General features: G+C 36.0%; 1 protein-coding gene across 1 annotated transcript; it reads left to right on the top strand.

Annotated features, from left to right (window-relative positions):
- Nucleotides 1-1485: 1485 nt before the first annotated feature.
- Nucleotides 1486-21519, top strand: LOC103254058 (myotubularin-related protein 7). Its single transcript, XM_008052224.1, has 7 exons — nucleotides 1486-1593; nucleotides 2959-3084; nucleotides 4888-4937; nucleotides 6130-6330; nucleotides 13486-13626; nucleotides 15357-15483; nucleotides 18468-21519. Exons 1-7 carry the CDS (start codon nucleotides 1507-1509, stop codon nucleotides 18828-18830), a joined length of 1095 nt encoding a protein of 364 aa, XP_008050415.1. The 5' UTR covers nucleotides 1486-1506; the 3' UTR covers nucleotides 18831-21519.
- The last annotated feature ends 1812 nt before the right edge of the window (nucleotides 21520-23331 follow it).

Genomic DNA, 23331 nt, shown 5'->3' with positions numbered 1-23331 from the left:
AGCAAACACCTCAGACAGGACAGTGCTCTGAGCCCAAGTGAAGCCAGAACCTCCTCAGTTCCCCAACTGCTTATTCTGTCTTTGGAGCTGTGCTTCTAGCTCAGGGCAGGCTCTGGAAGGAAGATTTTGGGATCTTCTTAAACATATTCATAATCTGGTTTTCTTAAGTAGGACTTTTTGCTGGGAATCTCAGTGTTCTTTTTTTAGCATTGTTGTCTCTATGACTCAGAATTTAATTACTTGTGCTTTTGTGTGTGTGGCTGTTATGTTCCATGAAATCAGAATGAATCCTCTGTTATCTGGCATATTAAGGGACAAGGCATCTGATAGATATTTTCATTAATGGGTGCCATGTATTCCATATGTACAGTGCTTTTGAAGAGTTAACAAAGTAGAATCTGGGAGTTTAGCGTTGGAAGGATTAATTTAGTATACCTTCACTGTTTTAAAAATGAGGAAATTGAGGCTCAAAGATTTGAATAATGTGCAAGATTACATGGCCGATTGCTGATGGGGTTGGGAGTAGGAAATAGGGCTCCCGAATGCCTACACGTGTTCACTGTATCACAGAATACAATAAAATATACTTAAACTAAAAAAATCTATAGATCATAATTTAATTTCCATTGGTTGATATATAAGACTCCCCCAGAGGACTTTATATATGTAAACCCCATACATTTTGGAATGCAATATTTGTGGTATGTAGTCAGAACACTGGCTCTAACAGTTTTTCATGCTTTATATTACATGAAAGCTCTTGAGATGAAAATCACTCGGGAATATTACGGAAGTGTTTACACGTCTGCCTTTGTGTGTACGTATAGATATGATAGGGATTCCAAATTTTCCTCGTTTTCATCCAACCTGATGCTCAAGAATTGGATCAGAGGCATACACCTCATTTTTAAGTTTAAAAGCTTTCCTCCCACTGGGTGGGGTTATTGGCCAGGGGAGTTTGTTCGTTTTCATTGAAGACTTTTAGGATATTCTGTCTTGTGTCTTTAGGATATTCTGTCTTGTGTTTTTACAACAATCTTCATCTGAAGTGGTTGGGTGATGGAGAGTTCTAATTGAGTAATGGCTGGAATTAATTCTATTTTTCCTCCATAGCTCTCAACTCAAGTACTTCTTAGTGTCCATATTTAGTATCTTTGCTGGAAAGGTAAATAGATATTCTCTTTTGGACTTTAGTATGGTAACATTTAATGATTTTTATTAATAATATTAGGATTTAAACTTTATAGATATAATACTTGCAAACAGATGCTGCATCCCCCTTGACCAAAGAAAGTGGAAAAACCTTGCTTGAAATGTTTCAACCGAATCAAATTTAGTAAACTTGGGTATTTATTTTGACTTAAGTTTTCTGAAAATATCTACTACAACAAAGGAATCATTGTCAAACTACCTGTAAAATATGACCATATGTAAAATAAGAGAGTGCCTTAATTTCACTTTTACAACATGATTTATTTTGCAGTATGTGAGCTTAAATCTCCCTCTATGAGTGATTTCCTGTGGGGTCTAGAGAACTCTGGCTGGTTAAGGCACATCAAGGCTATCATGGATGCAGGAATCTTCATTGCAAAGGTACGCAATTGCAGAGAAAATAAACTAAGGGGTGGACTGGCAAGCGACTCTGATTTCAAAATGGGGGTCCAGCTCACCTGCCGCCCAGGAGCTCCCTTGTACTAAGCTGTGCTGTGTTGAATGTGTAGCTGGCTTTGCAGACCTCCATGTAGCTTGTGCACTGAAGATGTGATTTTGTGAAAGAGTACAGTGCTCAGTTGATAGTATGACGGCACAGTGATCAAATGGTAAAATATTTCCAGAATATTCATTCTTTCATTAGGCATCATCCTGGATGGAGGAAAGAATTTTCTCTAGGAGAGTACAACCAAATGTGCGTTACATCACTTATATGAACCTGAGGCTTACAGCAGTTGATCCTTCTTTTTAGTCATGGTATAAACAAAAGTCATGTTCCTGTAGCTAGCAGGTAGATTCCTTCTGCCATAGGAATAATCTTGCTGCAACTTTCTTATAAATTGTTTTTGAAGGCATTGTCTATTGTGTTGTTCAGTGTTTTTTTTAAAAAATGAATTCCTCTCAGATATATAAGAGACCATATCTTTTCTAATGACATGGTATACTCCCCTTTATTAGATAACCATTTATTCAGCAACTGTTTATCTAGTGCCAGGTTCTAGGTGCTGCAGATGCAATGCTGAATAAGCCAGATCAAGTGTCTCATAGAACTCACATTCTGGTATGGGAGGCAGAAAATAAATAAATCTAATGAAAACAGAATTTTAGGTAGTGATAAATGCTGTGATTAAATCTCTACCATGTCTCTCAATTTATGTTTCCTGCAAGGATATTCAGCTAAAAAAAAAACGGTGTGCATTTGCAATAACAAATAGAAATTATTTTCTGAAATAATTTTTTCCTATTGTCGCCTCCTTTTCCCACCCCTGGATCCATTACTTGGCTCTCTTATCTGCAACTTCATAATTTTATAATTTATAATTTTTGTGCCTTACTTTTTTTTGGGAAATTATCGGGTCCAGTAGCAGCTCCAGAATTTCAGTAAGGCTTCATGTGGAAACCCAGAGGGGAGGAGAGAGTGTTGAAGATGGCTTAGGAGATGTGTCATGAAGATATGTTTGCACAGGAAGTGTACTTTTATTTATTTAGTATATATGTTTATTGGTGGTGCCTTGAGTATGGCTGCTCGATACAATAAAAAGGGAAGAAGAAGTTGTAGCTACCAGCACCAGGCAACTCCTTGGCTCTGCCCTAAAGAGGTAGGGCATAAACACTAAATAAATGAATGGACGTTTTTGTTTTTGGCCTGTTTCTTTCTGTAAGTGTACACCCAAACCTGGTTCTGATGGGAAGATTTTCCTTTTTATGGCCATTCTTTTGTGACTCTGCTGGTACTGTGTTTTTCAGGCAGTTTCAGAGGAAGGGGCAAGCGTGCTTGTTCACTGTTCCGATGGCTGGGACAGGACCGCTCAGGTGTGCTCGGTGGCAAGCCTGCTGCTGGACCCGCACTACCGGACTCTTAAGGGCTTCATGGTGAGTGTGGCTGCTGGGCTGTACCCACAGTCAGTGCCTGGACCAGGAGTGGACCTCTCTTTTCACAACCATTGGCAACTGCTTTTTTCTCATCAGTGTTATTTTTGAGAAGCTCAGCAAGATCAATTAAAGGGAATAAGGTCAAATAGGCTTGGAATAAAGAGGTGAATTTCTGAGACACAGAAACCATTTCAAATCAAGGCTATTAAATGTGAATTTGGGGGCAAATATAAAATATATTTTATATTTATAGCTTGTAAAACAGTGAGTTTTATATATTATTTGCTCATAAGTTATTTTAAATTGGAGGTAATGTGAATATATAATAGAATACTTTTTTAGAAAAAAAAATTTGGAGGAGAAAGATTTTCTATATTGTACATGCCAAAAGTCCTTTGGAGAAAAAATTATTTTTACTTTCAGGTAGTCTTTCATGATTCTGGGTGATGACACTGAAAATTTCAGTGGTTGTGTGTGTTCTTTGCTGAAATTATGAGTACATCCTTTCCTAGAGTTTGAACCTTATAGGTGTGTTTCAGAATGCAACATGTTGCTTCTAACTACAGAATGCTGGCTAATTGCCTGAGATGGAGAAATTTGGGCTAAGCTGGTACAGTTACCTTAAGGTGAATTGCCCTCTTAACCTGACTCGGTAGAAAGTGCTCCAGTGAATCCTGAGTCCCTGCTAGGGATGGATGCTGACAACGGAGCCCTAAAGGAGCATCTGTGGTGCTCGAGCTCCTTTATCAATAACGTCAGCTGATGCCCTGGGGATGAGTGAAGAGGCAGTCTGCCTCTCTGGCACTTTTTGTTTTTTGAAAGTGTCCAAGGACTTCAGCTACCTGTGATAGCATTAAGACCTCAGAGGTACTTGCTGCAGGCCCCTCCTCCTGGATGGAGGCCAAGAGGGCTGATTCCCTCTCTGACATTTGGAGAGTAAAGCAGTTCCCAGTCACAAACTGCCATGAGGCCATTTTCCTGCACACATCCTTTTGCACCATGAACTCATTCTCACTGTGCCCCAGTAAACCATTAAACTCACAACCCAAAGAAAATGCCTTTAGTGCTGTGAAAGACAGATTTCTAACCAGCCTACATTTTGGGGGAGGTGGGAATCTCTGGCTACTTTTAGAGCATTGGTGATATTGATGGAACTATGCCATAATTATTACATATCTAAAAAGCATCCAGACTCTTTCAGACTATAAACTCATGTTAACACTAATTCCAAACAGGCCTAAAACTTCTGTAATACACCCCTAATCTCATCATCTTAGAATTCTTCTAATGGTAATAAAGATCACTGGAAAACATTCCTAATTACTTTTTGTAAAAATGTTGTTTTACATTATGCTGAGAGGCAGCGTCACATATTGACTAAGAGATGGGGTTTAGAGCGGAGACAGCTGGATTATGAATTGGTATCCACTGCTTGCTGGTAGCATGATCTTGGACGAATACATAACCTCTCTTTGCTTTGGTCTCTCCTATAAAGTGAGTGATAAAAACCTATCCCACAAATAAATGAGCTCATACCTGGCACATAGGAAGCACTCAGTGAGTGGTGTCACTGCGTTTTTATACATTAATTCTTATTTATTATTCCTATGGATGACCTTCAACTGTGCCCTTTCCATCTGTGTCATTACATTGGTGGATAATGCCTGCCCTTTCATTGCAGGTTACCCCAGGATAGTGGCTTTTGCTGCAAGTACCTCTGAATTCTTCAGCATTATTGGTTATTGGTCTCTTATTTTTCCTCGTTTGCTTCGCTCTGTGATATTTATCTTCTTTCCTGTGTAGGTATTAATAGAAAAGGACTGGATTTCCTTTGGTCATAAGTTTAATCACAGGCAAGTAATATTTAAGAATGTGTTTTGAATATTTAGAATAAAAAGACTGAAGTTTTCAATTGAATGTCTAGGGGGAAACAGTTTTATTTTTGAAACGTTTCTTGGTGTATCTTATTTGGAAAGTTCAGTTTTTTTACATATGTCATAACCCAGATAAATGAAGTTCTAACTCTAACTACTCTTGGTAATGGGTGGGCAGAACTGTTAATTTTTTCCATCAGAGATAGAGGATACCTGTTTGTTAATTGAACCAGACAGGATAAGCCCTCTCACCCTCCTGCTGTCTACATTTACTAAATTATTCCGTTTTGAAAGTGTGAATATTCACTTTAGCCTGCAAGTTATGACATGGTGGTGGAACAGTTTCTCTTTGGTCTTCCACAGTGGGCGTCAAATTGGGCTGGTGCCAAGGCATTCATGTCAGAGTGAAGTTTGTCCCAGATACCTTGGAGAGGTGACATAGGACAGTGGCCCAAGCTTTGCAGCCAGACACATCCAACTACAAATCCATGGTGTGGTATTTACTATCTGACCTTGGCATCTGTCCTTTCTGACTTTTGGTGTCCCATCTGTGGAATGGGGATATCCTCCCACCATGGGGTGATAACAGGCATTTTTTTTTTAAGTATAGCTGGTCTAACTTCAGGACCGACCCATGTAATAGGCTCTCAAAGGTATGGAAGATATACATAGATATGATCTATATGTGGATATGATCTATCTGCGATTACTTGGAAACAAATGATGAGACAGGTTTTAACTTTGCTCTAGAAATGGAATATCCCTAGAAACTGGGGAAGCCACTGTTTATTCAACGTGCCTTTCTTCCCCATTCCTTCCCAACAAAGCAACACAAAAGTGAAAACCCCCCAAGTTGTTTAGACATTTCTTTTCGCCCTTTCATAGAGTGGAAGATTTATTTCAAAAGTCTGAATTAAAGAGCACCCCTTTTCCATGGAAAGTTTCCCTGTATTTTATCTCTAGCACTAACACTTTCTGAACTTTAAATTTAAAATTTAAATTAAATTTAAAATCTGAATTTTAAAGTTATTTTTCCACTTATTCGTCATAGCAAATTTATAAGATTTATCTAGGAATTAAGGTTGCTTTTATGATTGTTTTTGCATTTGTAGCTTTCTAATTAAAAAAAAAAAACAACCCTTGCCTTAAACAGTTTCTAATACTTTTATAGATACGGCAATCTAGATGGTGATCCAAAAGAAATCTCTCCAGTTATTGACCAGTTCATTGAGTGTGTCTGGCAGTTAATGGAACAATTTCCCTGTGCCTTTGAGTTCAATGAGAGGTTTTTGATTCACATTCAACATCACATTTATTCCTGCCAGTTTGGAAACTTTCTATGTAACAGCCAAAAGGAGAGACGAGAACTCAAGTAAGTATTTTGGTGTTTAAGTTTTATCTAAAGTTTTTTATTTGGATCGAGAACTTTAGGTGGCCTTTCATAATTTTGAAGAGTATTTCATTCAGTCATATATCTATACTAAGTTCTTTTCTTTTTCCTGACATCATTTCATTAACGATTTAAATGTTTAAAAGGTATGTACAGGTTCATTTTTCCTCAAGTTGCTGCCTGATGTAAACAGGCTGAAACACTTGACACACTCATATTTAAAGGAAACTTTCTGGAGTCAAGGACAGTGGTTTTTGCATTTCAAAGGAAAAAGTTAGACATCTTTGGTGGGTATACTATCATAAGAATAGGAAATATAACTGGGAGAGCAAATTTGAAACTAAATTTATTTTAGTTTATTCAGACTAAAGCTGTATTGATTTATCCAGTAGTAAGAGTAGATAAAATGTAGACTTTAAAATAAATTATAGTCAAAAACTTAATAAAATAATTTAGGAAGTACAAATGAGAGAACATTTTTGAAATTTTTATGGAATACATGATTTCAACTATAGTATGCAGCATCATCAGATTTAATTTGGGTAATGATCAGTTCAAATAAAATAGATTCCAATAGTTTTATACTGTCTGAGTTGAACAGAAAGAAAATTAGTTTTTCTGGTGGATACTAGTTTGTTTTCTCCAAGGAGCTTCAAGTTTGATCCAGGGAAATGGAGATGATTTAACCCTTTGTACTCAGAGACATCTCACAGATCATCTACCGGCAACTTAACTGCACTTTTTTACAAAATAGTGAAAAACTAATCACTTCATATTAAATAGTATAGTGTTAGAACCAAATCTTATTATAATGATCCATGGCTTATAATGGAATTTTGGACATTGAGGAGCTTATTTATGACAAAAGTGTTTTATCTTATATTTTTCTAATGTGTGGTAATATGTGAAACAGTTACCAACAAGTGTTGCAGGTTCATTGGATACATATTGTGCAATAGTAATTTGTTTGACAGCTTCCACCTGGTGTTTTTCTATTCAAGCAGATGATGCAGTCTTGTTTTCTTCCTCACACATTAATAATATGTAATTGTTCAGTCTGTTGTTCAAAGATGACAAGGAAGGATGCACTTGTGATTCCTGACAACCACTTCTCAACAGATTGAACAGATGCTATTTTGATGCTTGGTACAGTATATAGGAGTTAGCAACACAAATATCTAGTCCCTAGAAAAATAATTTCCTCCATAATTTTAAAGATTTTTGAAAAAAAACAATATGTAGAAGCATATTGATCTATACTGCTCATATTTGGAACAGAATTTAGAATCATCTCAGGCCTTTTGACTGATAAATCTCCATCACATAAAGTCCTTGTGGTAGATGTCACTACTACATGATTCCAAGTGCTGAGAATTTTAATGATCTTTTTGTCCTTCCACACAAGAAGCATATTTTTCTTATATGCTACTGTTTTTGTTTTCGATAAAAACTTTGGCTTTTTGTGCTGTTATTCCCTTTCGGCTTTGTACCAGTAGGATGACATTTCATCTTTAGTGGCTTTTCTGCTAGGATAATAGTAGTGTAGTATCTGTCAATAGACATGTAGTATCCTGCTGCATTGGGAACTTTTTCCAACAACTTTTCATATAAATATAATACAATTCTGGTGCTTACCAGAAGATCAGGTCAGATGATGTTTTTGGATGTTGTGCTGCCATAGCAGGAAGGTATTGAGGAAGGATACTGTTTTTGAATCAACTAGTGCCTAAATGCATGTACCCCATTTAGTAGGCTTATTTGGATTGCATGTTAAAAATGGTATTTGCCCTTTAAATCGAACAATGGATTTGGCAACACAAATTGCTTGACCTAATATGAAATAGTGCAAAAATTGTGAATCAGTATATATTCCAATTTCTGGCCTTTCAAGTACAAGTTCTGATCGTCCCATTACTCAATGCAGGTGTCTTCAAATGAAGCTTCCAGAACATTTTCATAAACCTTTCTGTACTGAATGTTTCCAAAGCGTATTTTACTATTGAAAGCAGTTGACCAGTACTCTTAAAAATTTGGTTATTGAATTATTCACATATTTGGGGTAATTGCAGTTAAAGCTAAAAATTCCTGTCGGTGTCATACCACTTATGCTAAATTGATTTGTGTGATTGTTGTGGGCAAACAAATCGGAGAGACCGTGACACTGAGGCTGATAAGCAGGAAGCTGCATTTATTACTGGAACGCAGCATTCGACCCAGCCGACTCCAGTCACAAAGGCTGGGCCCAGATCACAGTCAGGTATGAGTTTATATAGGTTTTACATTGGCTTTGGGGGAGAAGGGGCTTTTCATGGTGTAAGGTTTTGTACTTTTTGTAACAATAGTACAAGCTTGTGGTTTTGACTGCAGGCACTGAGCAGGGGCTTGTGGTTTTAGCTGCAGGTACTGAGCACGGTGTTTTGCGTTAACAAACTGAAATATTTTAATTGTGATATACGTTTTGAAGCATTTTCTAGAAGCCCCCACCACATGATAGCTGCTTTTTCCTTATGTTTGCATCCTTATGTTTGTATAATGATATCTTTTATTACACTATCCACTAATTTATTTGTAAAATACAGAGTAAAATAGTTGTTTCTCTTACGTTGCTTGCGATTTGTTGGTCCTGTTGTTTGAGGATGTATAACAAAATTTATTCTTGTTGGATGATCGTCTTTCTGTAACATCTTCCCATCCTTCACTTGACTTCTACTTCTTCGAAACTATTAACACTTTCACTGATATCACTTTCTATTCCATTTGCCCGTTTTCTTCTTGGTGGGATGATATCACTATCACTACTATCATTTTCTTCTCCATCAATGTTATTTTTTCTAACTTATCTGTATAAAAGTCTAAATGTAACTCATCTTCACTGCTGCTTATAACTTTCACTTTTGTCTTTTCACTTTGCCATTTTTCTGTAAACTAAACAAATGGATAAAAATTTGATTGTAAATTACAAAATGAAATGAAAGAATATTACTTTTCCAATTTTATTTTTCCAACTTAGTCCAAATATATATATTTGATCTGTGTGCCACTTGATACTTCAGTATGATCTGCCTTCAACTTCAAAAGTCTTTTTCAAGACTACAGTAATTTGCTTATCTAGTTTTTCAAGTTATGCCATATGATACAAAGGGTAAACCCACAGCTGCCTTATACAAACGCTTGCTGTCACTAGCTTCTCTTACAAAGTGTCAGCGCCACTTTGAAAGCATTTCCCACATTCTCTTTCTACGTGACTCCAGCTGGTATTTTTCAATGTATATCTCAGTATATATTCCATCTCTTTGCTTTTTTTCATAGTATTTGAATGGAAGACTCCAAGGAAACATACTCTTTAGAAAAAATGTGCTGGCAGAAGTTTATCTTGTATAATCACTAGCAATCTCTTTATATCCCTGAGAGGGGACCTTTGAGAGGTTTGCTAGACTTATGATGTCCCCTTGGAGGGGACATCCATGTGCAAAGGGCTACAAGTAGCAGACTGCATCCTTTAGGCTCACCTGTTTTCCTTGAGTTTTTTGTGGTTTGTTGCACTTGACTAACCAATTCTAACGATGTCTGCTTGGGTTTGAATTCTAGCTTTTCTACTCTCTAGCTATGGAACTTTGGGAAATGACTTAATCTCTCCATTCCTTGGTTTTCTCATTTGTAAAATGGACATATGTCAATGAGGATGAAGTGAGATAAAATGTGAGATGTTTTGTATAATAGCCAGCAAATAATAAATGTTCAATGACCACTTGAGAGGAAAACTCCCCCAAATTACAGCAGAGCTTTTTTCTTTTCTTCTTCTTTTTTTTCATTGAGAGGAATTAAACATTTTGTCAAGGTCAGTACTGTAAAGGAGTTGAGATTATTATAATGTTCTTGCACTATACCATGAAGCCACAATGATTGTAAATTCCTCTGCTACAGGACAAGGACACTTTACAGATAGCAATTATTAGTTCCTTTCCAGCTTTAATATTATATATCTACTGTTCATAAGAACCAAAAGAGGTCATTTTTAGACTTACTTTCTTTTTTCTTTTTAAAGATGTGGAGCACAATTTAGGATTAGATATACAGTTGTTCATTATGCAGGTATCCTTGCTGATGAGGTGTGCCCCTCCCTATCCTGGCAGTTTTCCTCAACTGCCAATCCTACCCCCCTTGCCTGGCAGTTTCCCACTACTGTTAATCCCTTTATTATAGTATTATGATAATTGTTCAGGGTCTGCTTATAAGTGAGAACATATGGTACTCTGTTCTTTGTTTCTGTGATAGATCACTGAGTATGATCGACTCTAAATTCATCCAAGTTGCCGCGAAGTCTGTATGTTTGTCCTTCTTTATGAATACATAATACTCCATTGTGTATATGTACCACATTTTTAAAATCTGGTCCAGCTTCGATGGGCAGCATGGTTTGTTTCTTGTTTTTGCTATTGTGAATAGAGATGCAACAAACATGCGTGTGCAGATTTTTTTTGTAGAATGATTTGGGTTCCTTTGGGTATATTCCCAATAGAGGGATTGGTGGGTCATATGGAAGGTCAATTTCTATTTCTTTCAGAAATCACCACACTGTCTTCCAAAGAGGTTGCACTAGTTTGCCTTCCCATTAGCAGTATAGAAGTGTTCCTTTGTCTCCACATCCTCACCAGCATCTGTTGTTACTAATGATGGCCATTCTTACTGAGGTTAGGTGGTATCTCAATGTGGTTTGATTTGCATTTCTCTGATGATTAGTGAAGCTGAGCATGTTTTCATGTGTTTGCTGGCTGCCTGTGTATCTTCCTTAGAGAAATGTCTATTCATGTTTTTTGTTCACTTTTTACTGGCGTTTTTTTCTTTTCGGCATGTTTGAGTTCCTTGTAGATCCTAGATGTTAGACCTTTGCCAGATATACAGTTGGCAAATATTTTTTCCCATTCTGTGGGCTGCCTCCCTGCTCTCTTGATGGTTTCTTTTGCTTTGCAGAAGCTCGTCAGTTTGATGAGGCCCCACTTGTCTATCTTATTTCTTTTGGTATGGGCACTTAGGGTTTTGATCAAGAATTGGTTGCCAGTTCCAATTTCTATAAGGGTATCTTCTGTATTTTCTAAAATTCATATAGTCTGAGGTTTTACGTTTAGGTCTTTGACCCTTTCAGAGTTAATTTTTGTGTATGATGATAGGTAGGGGTCCTGTTTCAATCTTCTGCAGGTGATCAGCCAGTATTCCCAGTACCATTTACTGAATAGGTTTTCCTCTCCCCCGTGGTTGTTGGTGGAGGCTTTGTCAAAGATGAGATGGTTGAGAAATTGAGGCCTTGCTTCCAGTTCCATTATCCTGTTCCATTGGTCTATATGTCTGGTCTTGTACCATTACCAGGTTGTTTTGATTATTGTAGCCTTATAGTAAAGTTTGGAGTCTGGAAGTGTGATACCTCCTGCTTTGTTTCTTTTGCTATAGTTTTGGCTATTCGTGGTCGTTTATGTTTCCATATGAATTTCTGTATTGTCATTTCCAGGTCTGAGAAGAATGATGCTGGTAATTTAATGGGTATTGGGTTGAATCTGTGGATTGCCTTTGGTAGGATGGACATCTTAACAATTTTGATTCTTTCAATCTACAAGCATGGAATATTTTTCTATTTGTTTGTATCTTCTTGAATTTCTTTGAACAGTGTTTTGTAGTTCTCATTGTAAAATTCTTTCACTTCTCTGGTTAGGAAGATACCGAAGCATTTCTTTTGTGTGTGGCTGCTCTGCATGGGATTGTGCTATTTATTTGGTTTTCTGCCTGCTTGTTGGTATATAAGAATGCAACTGTCTTTTGCACATTTATTTTGTACCCTGAGACTTTGCCAGTCCTTTATCAGTGCAAGCAGATTTTTGAGATTCTTTTGGATTTTCATGGCATAGGATCATTTTGTCAGCAAAGATAGGGATAACTTGACTTCCTCTTTTCCTATTTGGATACCCCTGATTTCCTTCTCTTGTCTAATTGCCCTAGCTAGGACTTCCAACACAATGTTGAATAAGAGGGGTGAGAGTGGGCCACCTTGTCTTATTCCAGTTTTCAGAGGAAATGTTTCCAGTTTCTGCCCATTTAGCAATATGTTACTGGTGGATTTATTGTAGATGGCACTTATTCTTTTGAGGTATGTTCCTTCTATACCTAAGTGTTTGAGGGTTTTTATCAAAAGCTTTTTCCGTATCTAATGAGATAATCATGTGGTTCTTGCTTTTGCATCTGTTGATGTATTTAATTATGTTTATGGTCTTGGAAATGTTGAACCAGCCCTGCATCCTGGGTATTAAGCCTACTTGGTCATGGTGGATGATTTCTGAGATGTGGTTTTGGATCCGGTTTGCCATAATATTATAGAGGATTTTTTTTTTTTTTTGGCCCATTTTTTTAATGGGGCTGTTTGTTTTTTTCTTTGCAGTGCATTAGAGTTCCTTGTAGATCCTAGATATTAGGCCTTTGTTGATATACAATTGGCAAATATTTTTTCCAATTTTGTGGGCTGTCTTCTTGTTCTCTTGATGGTTTGCTTTGCAGAAGCTCATCAGTTTGATGATGTCCCACTTGTCTATCTTATTTCTTATGGTATGAGCACTTAAGGTTTTGATCAGGAATTGGTTGCCAGTTCCAAGTTCCATCAGGGTGTCTCCTGCATTTTCTGATTCTTAAAATTTGAGGTTTTACGTTTAGGGCTTTGATCCATTTGGAGTTATTTTTTGTGTATGGTGATAGTTAAGGGTCCTGTTTCAATCTTTTGCAGGTGATCAGCCAGTTTTTCCAGTACCATTTACTGAACAGGTTTTCCTCTCCCCAGTGGGTGTTGTTGGAGGCCATCAAAGATGAGTTGGTTGAGAAATCGAGGCTTTGCTTCCAGAATCTCTGTCCTGTTCCATTGGTCTATATGCCTGGTCTTGTACCAATACCAGGCTGTTTTGATTACTGTAGCCTTATAGTAAAGTTTGAAGTCTGGAAGTGTGATACCTCCTGCTTTGTTTCTTTTGCTAAGGATTGTTTTGGCTATTCGTGGTCATTTATGTTTCCATATGAATTTCTGTGTTGTCATTTCCAGGTCTGAAAAGAGTAATGTTGGTAATTTAATGGGTATTGCATTCAGACTTATTTTCTTTATAACAGAATTCAAGAGAGAACATACTCATTATGGGCTCACCTGTGGAAGAATCGGGCTGACTACCTGAATCCTCTATTTAGAGCAGATCACAGTCAGACCCAGGGAACCCTTCACCTTCCTACAACACCATGCAACTTCATGTACAAGTATGTATACCTCTAAGAACTGTCTAGCTATGGTATGAACTTGGATTCTAGTAATTTTAATATTCGGAGGCAAAATCTATGAAACACTGATCTTCAAGGAGTTTTTGGATCAAAGCAAAACAGACAAAGATGCTTGAATGTCAGATATGGTATTTTTTCTAGTGTCTCCTCTCTCTCTTCATTCTCCCAAGTGTGGAATTCTCTTTAGAAGTGATATTTTATAAGAATGATACCTTGCAAATAGAAGTTCCAATTTATTTTTTAAAGGCAAAAGAAGTGACAGGTGTGGTGGCTCATGCCTATAATCACAGTACTTTGGGAACTGAAGTGGGAGGATCACCTAAGGCAAGGAATTTGAGACCAGTCTGGGCAACATAGCGAAACCTCATCTCTACAAAATATTAAAAACAAACAAACAGCCTTGTGTGGTGATGTGTGCCTTTAGTCCTAGTTACTCAAGAGGCTGAGGCAAGAGGATTGCTTCAGCCCAGGAGATTGAGGCTGCAGTGAGCTATGATGATGCCACTCCACTCCAGCCTGGGCAACAGAGTGACAGACTATGTCTCTAAAATAAATTAATAATAATAATAAAATAAAGTAATGCTTACTTTAAGTTAAAAAGCAAAAGAAAGAAAAAGCCAAATGCCGTCTAAGTCAAATATGGAATCCCAAGTTTTAGTAGTAGTCACGACATAGCTTACCTTCTATCTCTGCTGAATCAAGTCCTGGTAGAAATATTTACCTTGTGGAAATAAATTATTGAGATTGTATATATTGGGAGAGACAAGCGGGTGGGCATTCTACAAGTTCTACAAGGTATATAACAGATCTGTACCTTTTGTCTTTTGGCTTCCTCTCAAGGCTTGTATGATATGAAAACAAAAAGACAGAATAAATTGAGAAACCACATTCCTTCTTCCTACTCACTCTCAACACACACTTAGTAACTTCTCTTCCCCTATAAATTTCATTCCTTGAGATGTTTTTATTCTTGTTTCAATCTATTTTCCTAGAACTTTGTAGCAGAATATTAATCCTATTATACTAAGGAAAGCGTCTCCATAGTTTGTATTAAACTGTTTTAAGAGCTATTGAGACATAATCAATTGTATTGCAACTAATTTACTAAAAATAGCCAGTAAAAGATTTTATTGAGGATCAAGCACCAGTCTAGGCACTGTAGATAAACCCTTAAAGTACTTTTCTACATAAATAAAAAAGTCTAAGGAAAACCTTATGATAACCCCACTTATTCTCATTTGCATTCCAGTATTCTTTACTGTGTAGAATAAAAAGGAGAGGATTTATTGGAAATGTCAATTTTTGGTGGTTGGGATAAAGTAAAAGGTAAAAACTGCAAGTTTAAAATACTGCCTTTGCAGCTGAAACATTTTAAAAATAGAATCTACTAATTTTCAAAGTTCCCAACTAAGAGCCATTTTTTAAAACAAAACAAAAAAAGAAAGAAAATGGTAATGTGCTACTTCAGTCTATTTTAGAAAAATATATCATGTGCTTTCTAATTCACTATCATATATACAAGTAGATGCTTCATGAACATATTCTCCCCAAAAGATGCTTAAGACCAAGAAAGAGAAAACATCAACATGTAATTATTAAGTAGTGGCTTTTTTGAGCCTAACATTTAGCACTGGATTATTATTAAGACCTAGGATGTGAATTTTCATCATGATGTGTTTAGCATCATAAAACTCTGCTGTCCTTTTTAGGTTTTGGAGTGGAATGTATAACCGTTTTGAAAAGGGGATGCAGCCCCGACAGTCAGTTACAGATTACCTCATGGCAGTGAAGGAGGAAACTCAGCAGCTGGAGGAAGAGCTGGAAGCCTTAGAAGAAGTAAGCCACTTTGTTAATCTGTTTTCTGTGTCCATTTCTTGAAGAGCACTGCTCCCACGAAAGCCTCTCAAGGCTTGGTATGTAAAATGTGATAGCATAGCCATTTCATATTTTTAGCCAATGGACAACCTAAAACACAGTCCCGTTCAGGTAAGTACCCAGATACCTGAAGCCCAGACCTAGGCATTTATGACATTTCAGACCTCTGGCTTGTGGCTCAGTTCTGCAGTTTGCTGAACTAGTTGGCTGTTCCTATTATAGGTCAGCTTTCTTGTTACTGTTATTTGAGAGTACTAAAAGTGATTCTTTCTGGAAAAATGTGAAAAAAAGTGAAGAAGTGAAAGAATAAAATCAGATACATGCACTTGTAATAAAAATCTACTTCTCCACTTCTAAGAGTTATATAATATTAATCTGTAAGTGGTAATTATAGGAGAGATTGACTATAGTCTATTTTTTGGCTTCTTTAACTTCCCTGTACTTGGACGGGGAGGTTATAATATACTTAAGTGCTTTTCCTAATTGGATGACTTTGTTTCCAGTGGTACCACTCTAGCCTTGTTCACCAAACCTACTTGGGTTCTTGCTTTATTCTGCCTCACTCATCTTCTTAGAGACCCATAACATCCTCATGGCATTTGCTTATTCAAGAATTTGCAATGAATTCTTGTCTGGAACCTGAATTCTGAATTGAGGCTTAATGTTTTAAATATAAGGAAACCCACCTCCCTCCCTCCCTCACATGTAGTGTAGAAAACAGTATTAGGATGAAGGCTGGGAAATTGCCAATTGTTAAATTCTTCATTATACTGAGAAAGGAATAACGTGGCTAGAGGAGAACTTTCAGTTTCCTATTTTTAGACTGGTGAATGTCTAAATATAGACTCTGTTGGCAGAGTATCACAAGTTTAATTCTAAGTCCACTCCTACCCAGTGGATAGTCACCTATTGAAAATGTCGACCTGGGGGACATGGTGGTTTATGATTCAAAGCTCCAACAGTAGAGATGGTCATTTAGGAGGTAGCTGGTGAAGTTGACTCCTCTATTTCCCCCATAATATTCTAGAAAACATCACCTTTTAAGGTATGAATACCATGAAAAGCTTTAAGTCTAGAGTTGCAAACTCAGGTACATACTGGAACCAGACAGATAAAACAGATACACAAAGTTAAACTATTTGTTTTAAGAACTTGTGAATTTAACTATAGTATAAATCTGCCAAGTTCAAACAATGTCCTTGGACCTATATGATGAGGTCTGCCTTACATAATTATGTTTCACCCAATCATAGCATTTTTAAGCCCTGTCAAAATCACCACCTACAAGAAATCCTGATGCCTGGATTCTGTGGGAGATTCTGTGGGAGAATCATTAGAATGCCATGGATGATTGTGAATTGCCCTAGGGCTGAGAGACCTTAAGAGAACTGAAATGAGCCACAGGTTAGGTTTTTAGAATTCTTGAGCCGTGGTGGAAGCTTGACATTTGCCATTCAAAATCCTCTCATGTCACTGGGCCAATTTTATTGACTCTTCCTAAAGACATTCAAGGCTTATGGAACTCTTAGGATTCTATTCCAGCTTTTTGTTAAAATAATTTAAAAGTACTTAGAATATCTAAAAGTACCTTAATTTTAAAATGTTGCATTATAACAAAATTCCTTAGCCTAGCATGTGAGATTTTCCCATAATCTAATCCACCTTTTCAGCTTTATTTTCCACTATTCCTCTTGCTAAATGTAACTTTCTGCTTGTACACAATGTATACTGCCCTGCCTTTGTGTTTTTCCTCACTGTCCCACCTACCAGGACTAAAACAGATACACAAACATACTAACCATCACCAGAATGTCTAAGTTTAAATCTTCCACAGTCCTGTTAAAGTGTTCCTTTCTCCCTGAAGCTTACTTAACTGTGCTCTCTTCCTTCTAACCACACCACTCCATCTCTCCTAAATAACCTTTGCCTCTCGCAAATTTCTACATTACATGAACTCTGCCTCACTTTGCTATCACACTCCAAGTTCTTTATGGCTGTATCTGTACTTATCTCTGTTCCTCAACTACCCAGCTCAGTACTTTCACACATAAGCATATGAATGCTTTCTGAAAAACAGTACTACTTGATCTTATAATACCTCCTTCTGCTGACATCAAGGGATGAAATCTGGTAAAATGCATTCTGAATAACCCATGGCCTGATGAATAGAGAAACAAAATGTGGTATACCTGTGTAATGGAATACTATTCAGCCATAGAAAGGAATGAAGTACTGATACATGCTACAACATGAACGAGTGTTGAGAACACAAGCTAAGAGAAAGAAGCCAGATGCAAAAGACTATATATTGTACATATCGTATGATTCCATTTATACGACATATCCAGACTAGGCAAAACCAGAGAGATCGAAAGTTGATTAACGGTTGCCAGGGGCTGTGGGGAGGAGGAAAAGGGTAATGACTGCTAAGAAGTATGGGATTTTTTTTTTAAGTGGGGGGGAGTTATAAAAATATTTTAGAATCAGTAGTGATGGTTGCACAGACTTGTGACTCTAACTAAAAAACACTGGACTGTATACTTTAAAAGGGTGAATCTTATGGTAAGTGAATTATATCTCAATTTAAGAGCTAGATAATAAACAGCTCATTCCTGATTTTTAAAAAAGGTATTTTGAGTTCACAGGGAGATAATCATTATGTAAAACCATATAGATATGGAAAAGAGTGAAACTAGTCGCTGTCAGGTGCTTTGTGTAATATTACTTATATTTATAGAAAAACTATGTCAAACATTACCATCCTTATATTAGAGATGAAAAAGCAAGCCTCACAGATTTTTATCCAAGGCCATAAAGTCTAGGTTTGAACCCACATCCATCCAAATCCCTCTAGTTGAGAGATAATGACTACTAAAGGCATGCATGTACAGAAAAAGTGGTAAATTATTTATGATTTTTTCCTGAAGCTGTTATTTCTTTCTTAGAGGCTGGAAAAAATTCAAAAGGTCCAGTTAAATCACACTAAGGTGAAGAGTAAGCAAAGTGAACCCAGCAAACACTCAGGGTTTTCTACCTCAGAGAACAGCACGGCCAACACTCCCCAGGATTACAGTGGGAACATGAAATCATTTCCGTCCAGGAGCCCTTCTCAAGGCGATGAAGATTCTGCTCTGATTCTAACCCAAGACAATTTGAAAAGCTCAGATCCAGATCTGTCAGCTAACAGTGATCAAGAGTCCGGGGTGGAGGATTTGAGCTGTCGGTCTCCAAGCGGTGGTGAGCATGCACCAAGTGAAGACAGTGGCAAGGACCGCGACTCCGATGAAGCCGTGTTTCTCACTGCCTGAAGTTTCCCTTTGGAGTTCCAAAGTAAGGGACTCACGAGCAGCACTTCCAAAAATAAGGGAACTGTGCAATTTGTCATTAAAAAAACTTGAGAAATGGTACATGTCATTAGGAATTATAAAATGCAGTTATGAAAATCCAACTCTTAGTTTCTTCAGATGATGAAGAGGAGGAAGTAGCCGTTTCTTTTATCAAATATAAGGAAAATTATTCACCATTTTGAAACCCATTCTAGACTATGAAAATTGTAATCACTGCAGAGCAATTACTGCTATCATTACCCAAATTCTCAATATATTTTCTTCCTTATCGTAGCATGCATCTCCTAAAAAAGCCCCCAACGCCTTTCCTTCTCACCCATTATACTCTTGACTGTCTTATTGACTGACTTACAGAGGCAAATTTTGGCTTTTCTAAAACATTTAACATTACCACTTTCTGATTGTTATCAATATTTTAAACAGGGCACATTGTTGAGATGCATCCTTTCTGGTTAATAGATATATTCCTAAGGAGCTTTGTAATCACTTAAGCTTATCTTTCAGGAATAACAACCACTTTAACTTTTTAAAAAATATTTTGAACTGTTATGATAATTTTGTTGTCTTTGTCTGGAATCTCTTCTGTTTTTCATTCTTATTTTTAAAATGCAAGAACGTATAAATCACTTTTTTCTCTAACACTTGTTTAATACCTGTTAGGAGCCACATTCATTCTCTGGGTCTTTCAGATGATTTCAAATCATAGTAGCTTTCTTAATAACAACCTTTTATTACTACTCCAGAGACTATACTACTGACAACGTGGGCCAACTAACTACTAGCTTGATTCCAAAGTATAGCAATGTAAAATTAATAGGGTAAGACATCAGTGAGGAAAAATCCCAGTTAAGTACTAGAAAATCTGGTGGTCATGTCTATTTAAAGAGAATGTTTTGTCATCTCTCATTTTAGAAATTATGTAACTGGCTACTATGGTTTAATTAATAGTAGTAACATCTGATGACCACTGACTGCTGAAAGTTCTAAAAAGAGTTTTTGTTTTGTTGAAAAGCACATTTGAGGCAGAATCATTCCCCTGTCTCTACTGGGTGACCTAAACTTTTGATCTGAAGAAATGTAGTGGAGAAACGTTGCCATGTTAGGATAGTGATGATATTCACATTGTATGGCTGTTAAATATTAGTACATTGTAGAATGTAAAGGGATTGATTTAAAGTTAATTTTTACAATTTACGTCAATATTTTGAATGTGTGAATTTTTTCACAGGAGAATGTATTAAATCTTGCTGAAATGAAAGAAAGGGCAAGAAAGAGACATTGCTGGTATCTCTAGTATGAAAGATTTAAGGGATTGTAGCAATATATGCAGATGAAATTATATAGTATAGCAGTAATTGTGTCACTTGTCATATTTAAAAATAGAATAACTATATTAGAGACCTATAATATAAAAGTACTCTGTTAATGTAAAAAACAAAGCAAATATAATTCTTTTAGAATATAAAATTTGAGCATTCTCTGCTAAGCAGTTCTCAGATTAAATGCAAGGAATGTTTACTTATTTTCTGCAATATACTATATGTAACAGGAAACTCCTAGAAAATGATACTTAGGATAGAGTGGCAGTGACTTTCACATTTTCATAACGTAACTCACTTCATGCCAATCTTGTAGTCATTCACTCTTAGAAACTTTGTTGCCTGATATTGAGTATGTGACTTTAATTTCTTCCATTTGGCAGTGTATGTCTATAAAAATAATAAAATTTAAAAAAATGACAAAGTACCTATGCCAAACAGTACTATGCATTTATTTAAAAACCAAATATTATAAATATTTGATATTTTAAAACATTTTTAATGTGATGTCTTCCACAGCGGAGCCATAAACTTCAGTTCTCTCAACCTTTTTACAAGACTCTGTAATTTAAATACATGCTCATTTAGTTTACTTACTGGAAGTTAACCTAACACTGAAACTGATATAAAATGTTATGTTTATTGCTTATTAAAATGTTATTGTGCTTTTATAAATTCTTTAAAGAGCATGGCTAACCCAACAAGACAAAAATGTCTAACACTACATTTTCATTTAAAATCAAACATCAATCAGAAAGTGTTTTACTTAGGGCAGTGGTTTGAAGCACAGGGAATAAGCCAATGTAAAATTGACTCAAGGCATATTACTTCCCAATTAGTAACATTTAGAGCCCAACTGATTTAGTATTTAATGATATTCAGGCACATTTGATATGAAATAAGAGTTTGACCATGATTCAGCAAATCAAAATTGAACTTTTTATAGAGTAAAGGAAGGCAAGGAAAAAAATAGGGAAGTCAAAGAATAAAATTTTTTAAGAACACAAGATTAGTTTACTTCTCCTAAAAATGAATCTGACCCTGTCCTTCAATTTAAGCATATATAAATGATCAACCTACTTGACAAATATCTCTTGTGATATAAATACCCTAGTCTCAGTTTATTCCTAGAAGTTTCCTCCACCTTTGAAATGGGTATCTTTAGCATCTATCTCATTGATTTAGAACGTTCTTCTGTTTTGAGATATTAGCCTTTAAATCTTTATCCATGACAAATCCCTACCCTGCATGGTAACTCCTAAGTGTTTTTCTATGATTCTAATTTTCATCTAGTCCTCTATTATATTATTAAAGTAAAATTGGAATACCTACTTTGACATGCATTTCTTTTTTCCTATGACACTGCTTCTCCAATTTTCATGAAGAAAAAATATAGCCATAACATTAGAAAAAAGTCACTTAATTTCTACTTCAAGAACCGAACTCACATTCACGAGGCATATTCAGATGCAAACTCTCCAACTTTGGTGACATGCACAACCAGTATCTGAACCAATTTGCCTTTTTGTTAAATGCAGAAAATTGTGATCAAACTCCTTGATTTAATGACTTGGGTTGCAAGAAATTCATCTTATAAATTTATTTTCAAAGAGAACCTAAGCTGTGTTAACTGGTGTAGAATGAAACAATAGTCAGTCTAGAGAATAAAAAACATTGAGATGAACTACTGTTGATTATGTAGATTTATTTACTCTATAAGAAAATGATTTTTGTGTGTGAGAATGAAGATAGATAAGCACCTAAACAGTGTTTACCTTTTTATAGTATTTCCACAATGCCTTTTTCTTTGCAGGTGCTTAAAAAAATTGGCAGATTAAAATCTCCTGCCGGAATATACTCGGTTTCTAAGAAACCTGATTGTTTGCAAAAGATTGGGATTGCAGTGATTGCTGGGAAAATTAAGCTCTGACAGCCAGTGTGGTGAGGAAAAATTTCTGAATACACAGAAGGCTGTTACAAATTTAAAACACGAACTTCTACATCAGTTACCTCATCTTTTTGAAGATCAAAAAAGCATGTCCTTAAAACAGTGCCAGGGAGACAGGCAATTAATAAAAGTTATTTTCTATATCCAATATTATATCTTACAGTCCATGTGGATACCTGCCTTCCATAAACATAGACTAAGTATAAAACATGTTTTCAATTTTAAGAAAATAGTTTTGTTTTCCATAAAACTCTATTGCCAAAAACATGTATAGGAAAAACAGAAGGAAGAAAAGATAATCTATGACTCTATGCTGGTGTTGGAATCACAATCACACTGGAGTGAAATTTAAATGAAAGTATGCATTAAGTTGTTTTGTAATATAGATCCTACCTAACACCAAGCCTGAGATACATACGTTAAGGTTTTTTCCTTTATTGAGTTTTTAGGGTTACCTGTGACATATGTTCCTTCTGTGACATGGTACAGAAGCAAACTGCTGAATACAGTACATACTAAAGAAAAAATTCAATTCAATTAATTAAAAATTAGATTGCCTAATTTCATTTATTACTATAGTTTTCCTCTTAGGAAAAATGAATTCACAGCAAAGGTCAGAAAAATTCATAGACCTTTAAAAAAAAAAAAATCTAGGTAGACTTAGGATTTATTAACAAAATGATTGTCTTAAATGTTAGGAATTTAGAAAGCATACCCTTATTCAAGCATAAACCTATACTTATCTTTTAAAAGTTAGCATGACAGTTTGTGATGGACTAGATTAAGTGAAAGGCAGTTTTTTAAATTAGGTAAAACATGTATTTACTTGTATTGCTTCCTAAATGCATCTTCAGTTTTAAAAATAAAACAGTATATAGGAACGACAGGTTTATTCTTTTGATTTATTGTAGGTATTAAAAGTTACTTTTTTTAGATGTCACATTGTCAGGTTTGGTGTTTTCTGACACTATGAATACTTAAAAACAAATTGTTTTTGAAAGTTTTGTCATCCAGAAAGAAAAAAAAAATAAGGATATTTCCACAGTTGAAAATAGTTTTTCAAAAAAGGTTGTGAGGGAAAAAAAAAAATGTAAATAACACACCATTCTTTTTTTTATTTTTTTAAGAGAGGGTCTCACTTTGTCAGCCAGGCAAGTGCAGTGATATAATTACAGCTCACTGCAGCCTTAAACTC

Source organism: Carlito syrichta, unplaced genomic scaffold (assembly GCF_000164805.1).
Source record: "Carlito syrichta isolate Samal-C Ts95f unplaced genomic scaffold, Tarsius_syrichta-2.0.1 Scaffold268198, whole genome shotgun sequence".
NCBI classification, from domain to species: Eukaryota; Metazoa; Chordata; class Mammalia; order Primates; family Tarsiidae; genus Carlito; species Carlito syrichta.
Note: the sequence above shows the minus strand (reverse complement) of the source record. Positions and strands in the feature narration are given on the sequence as shown.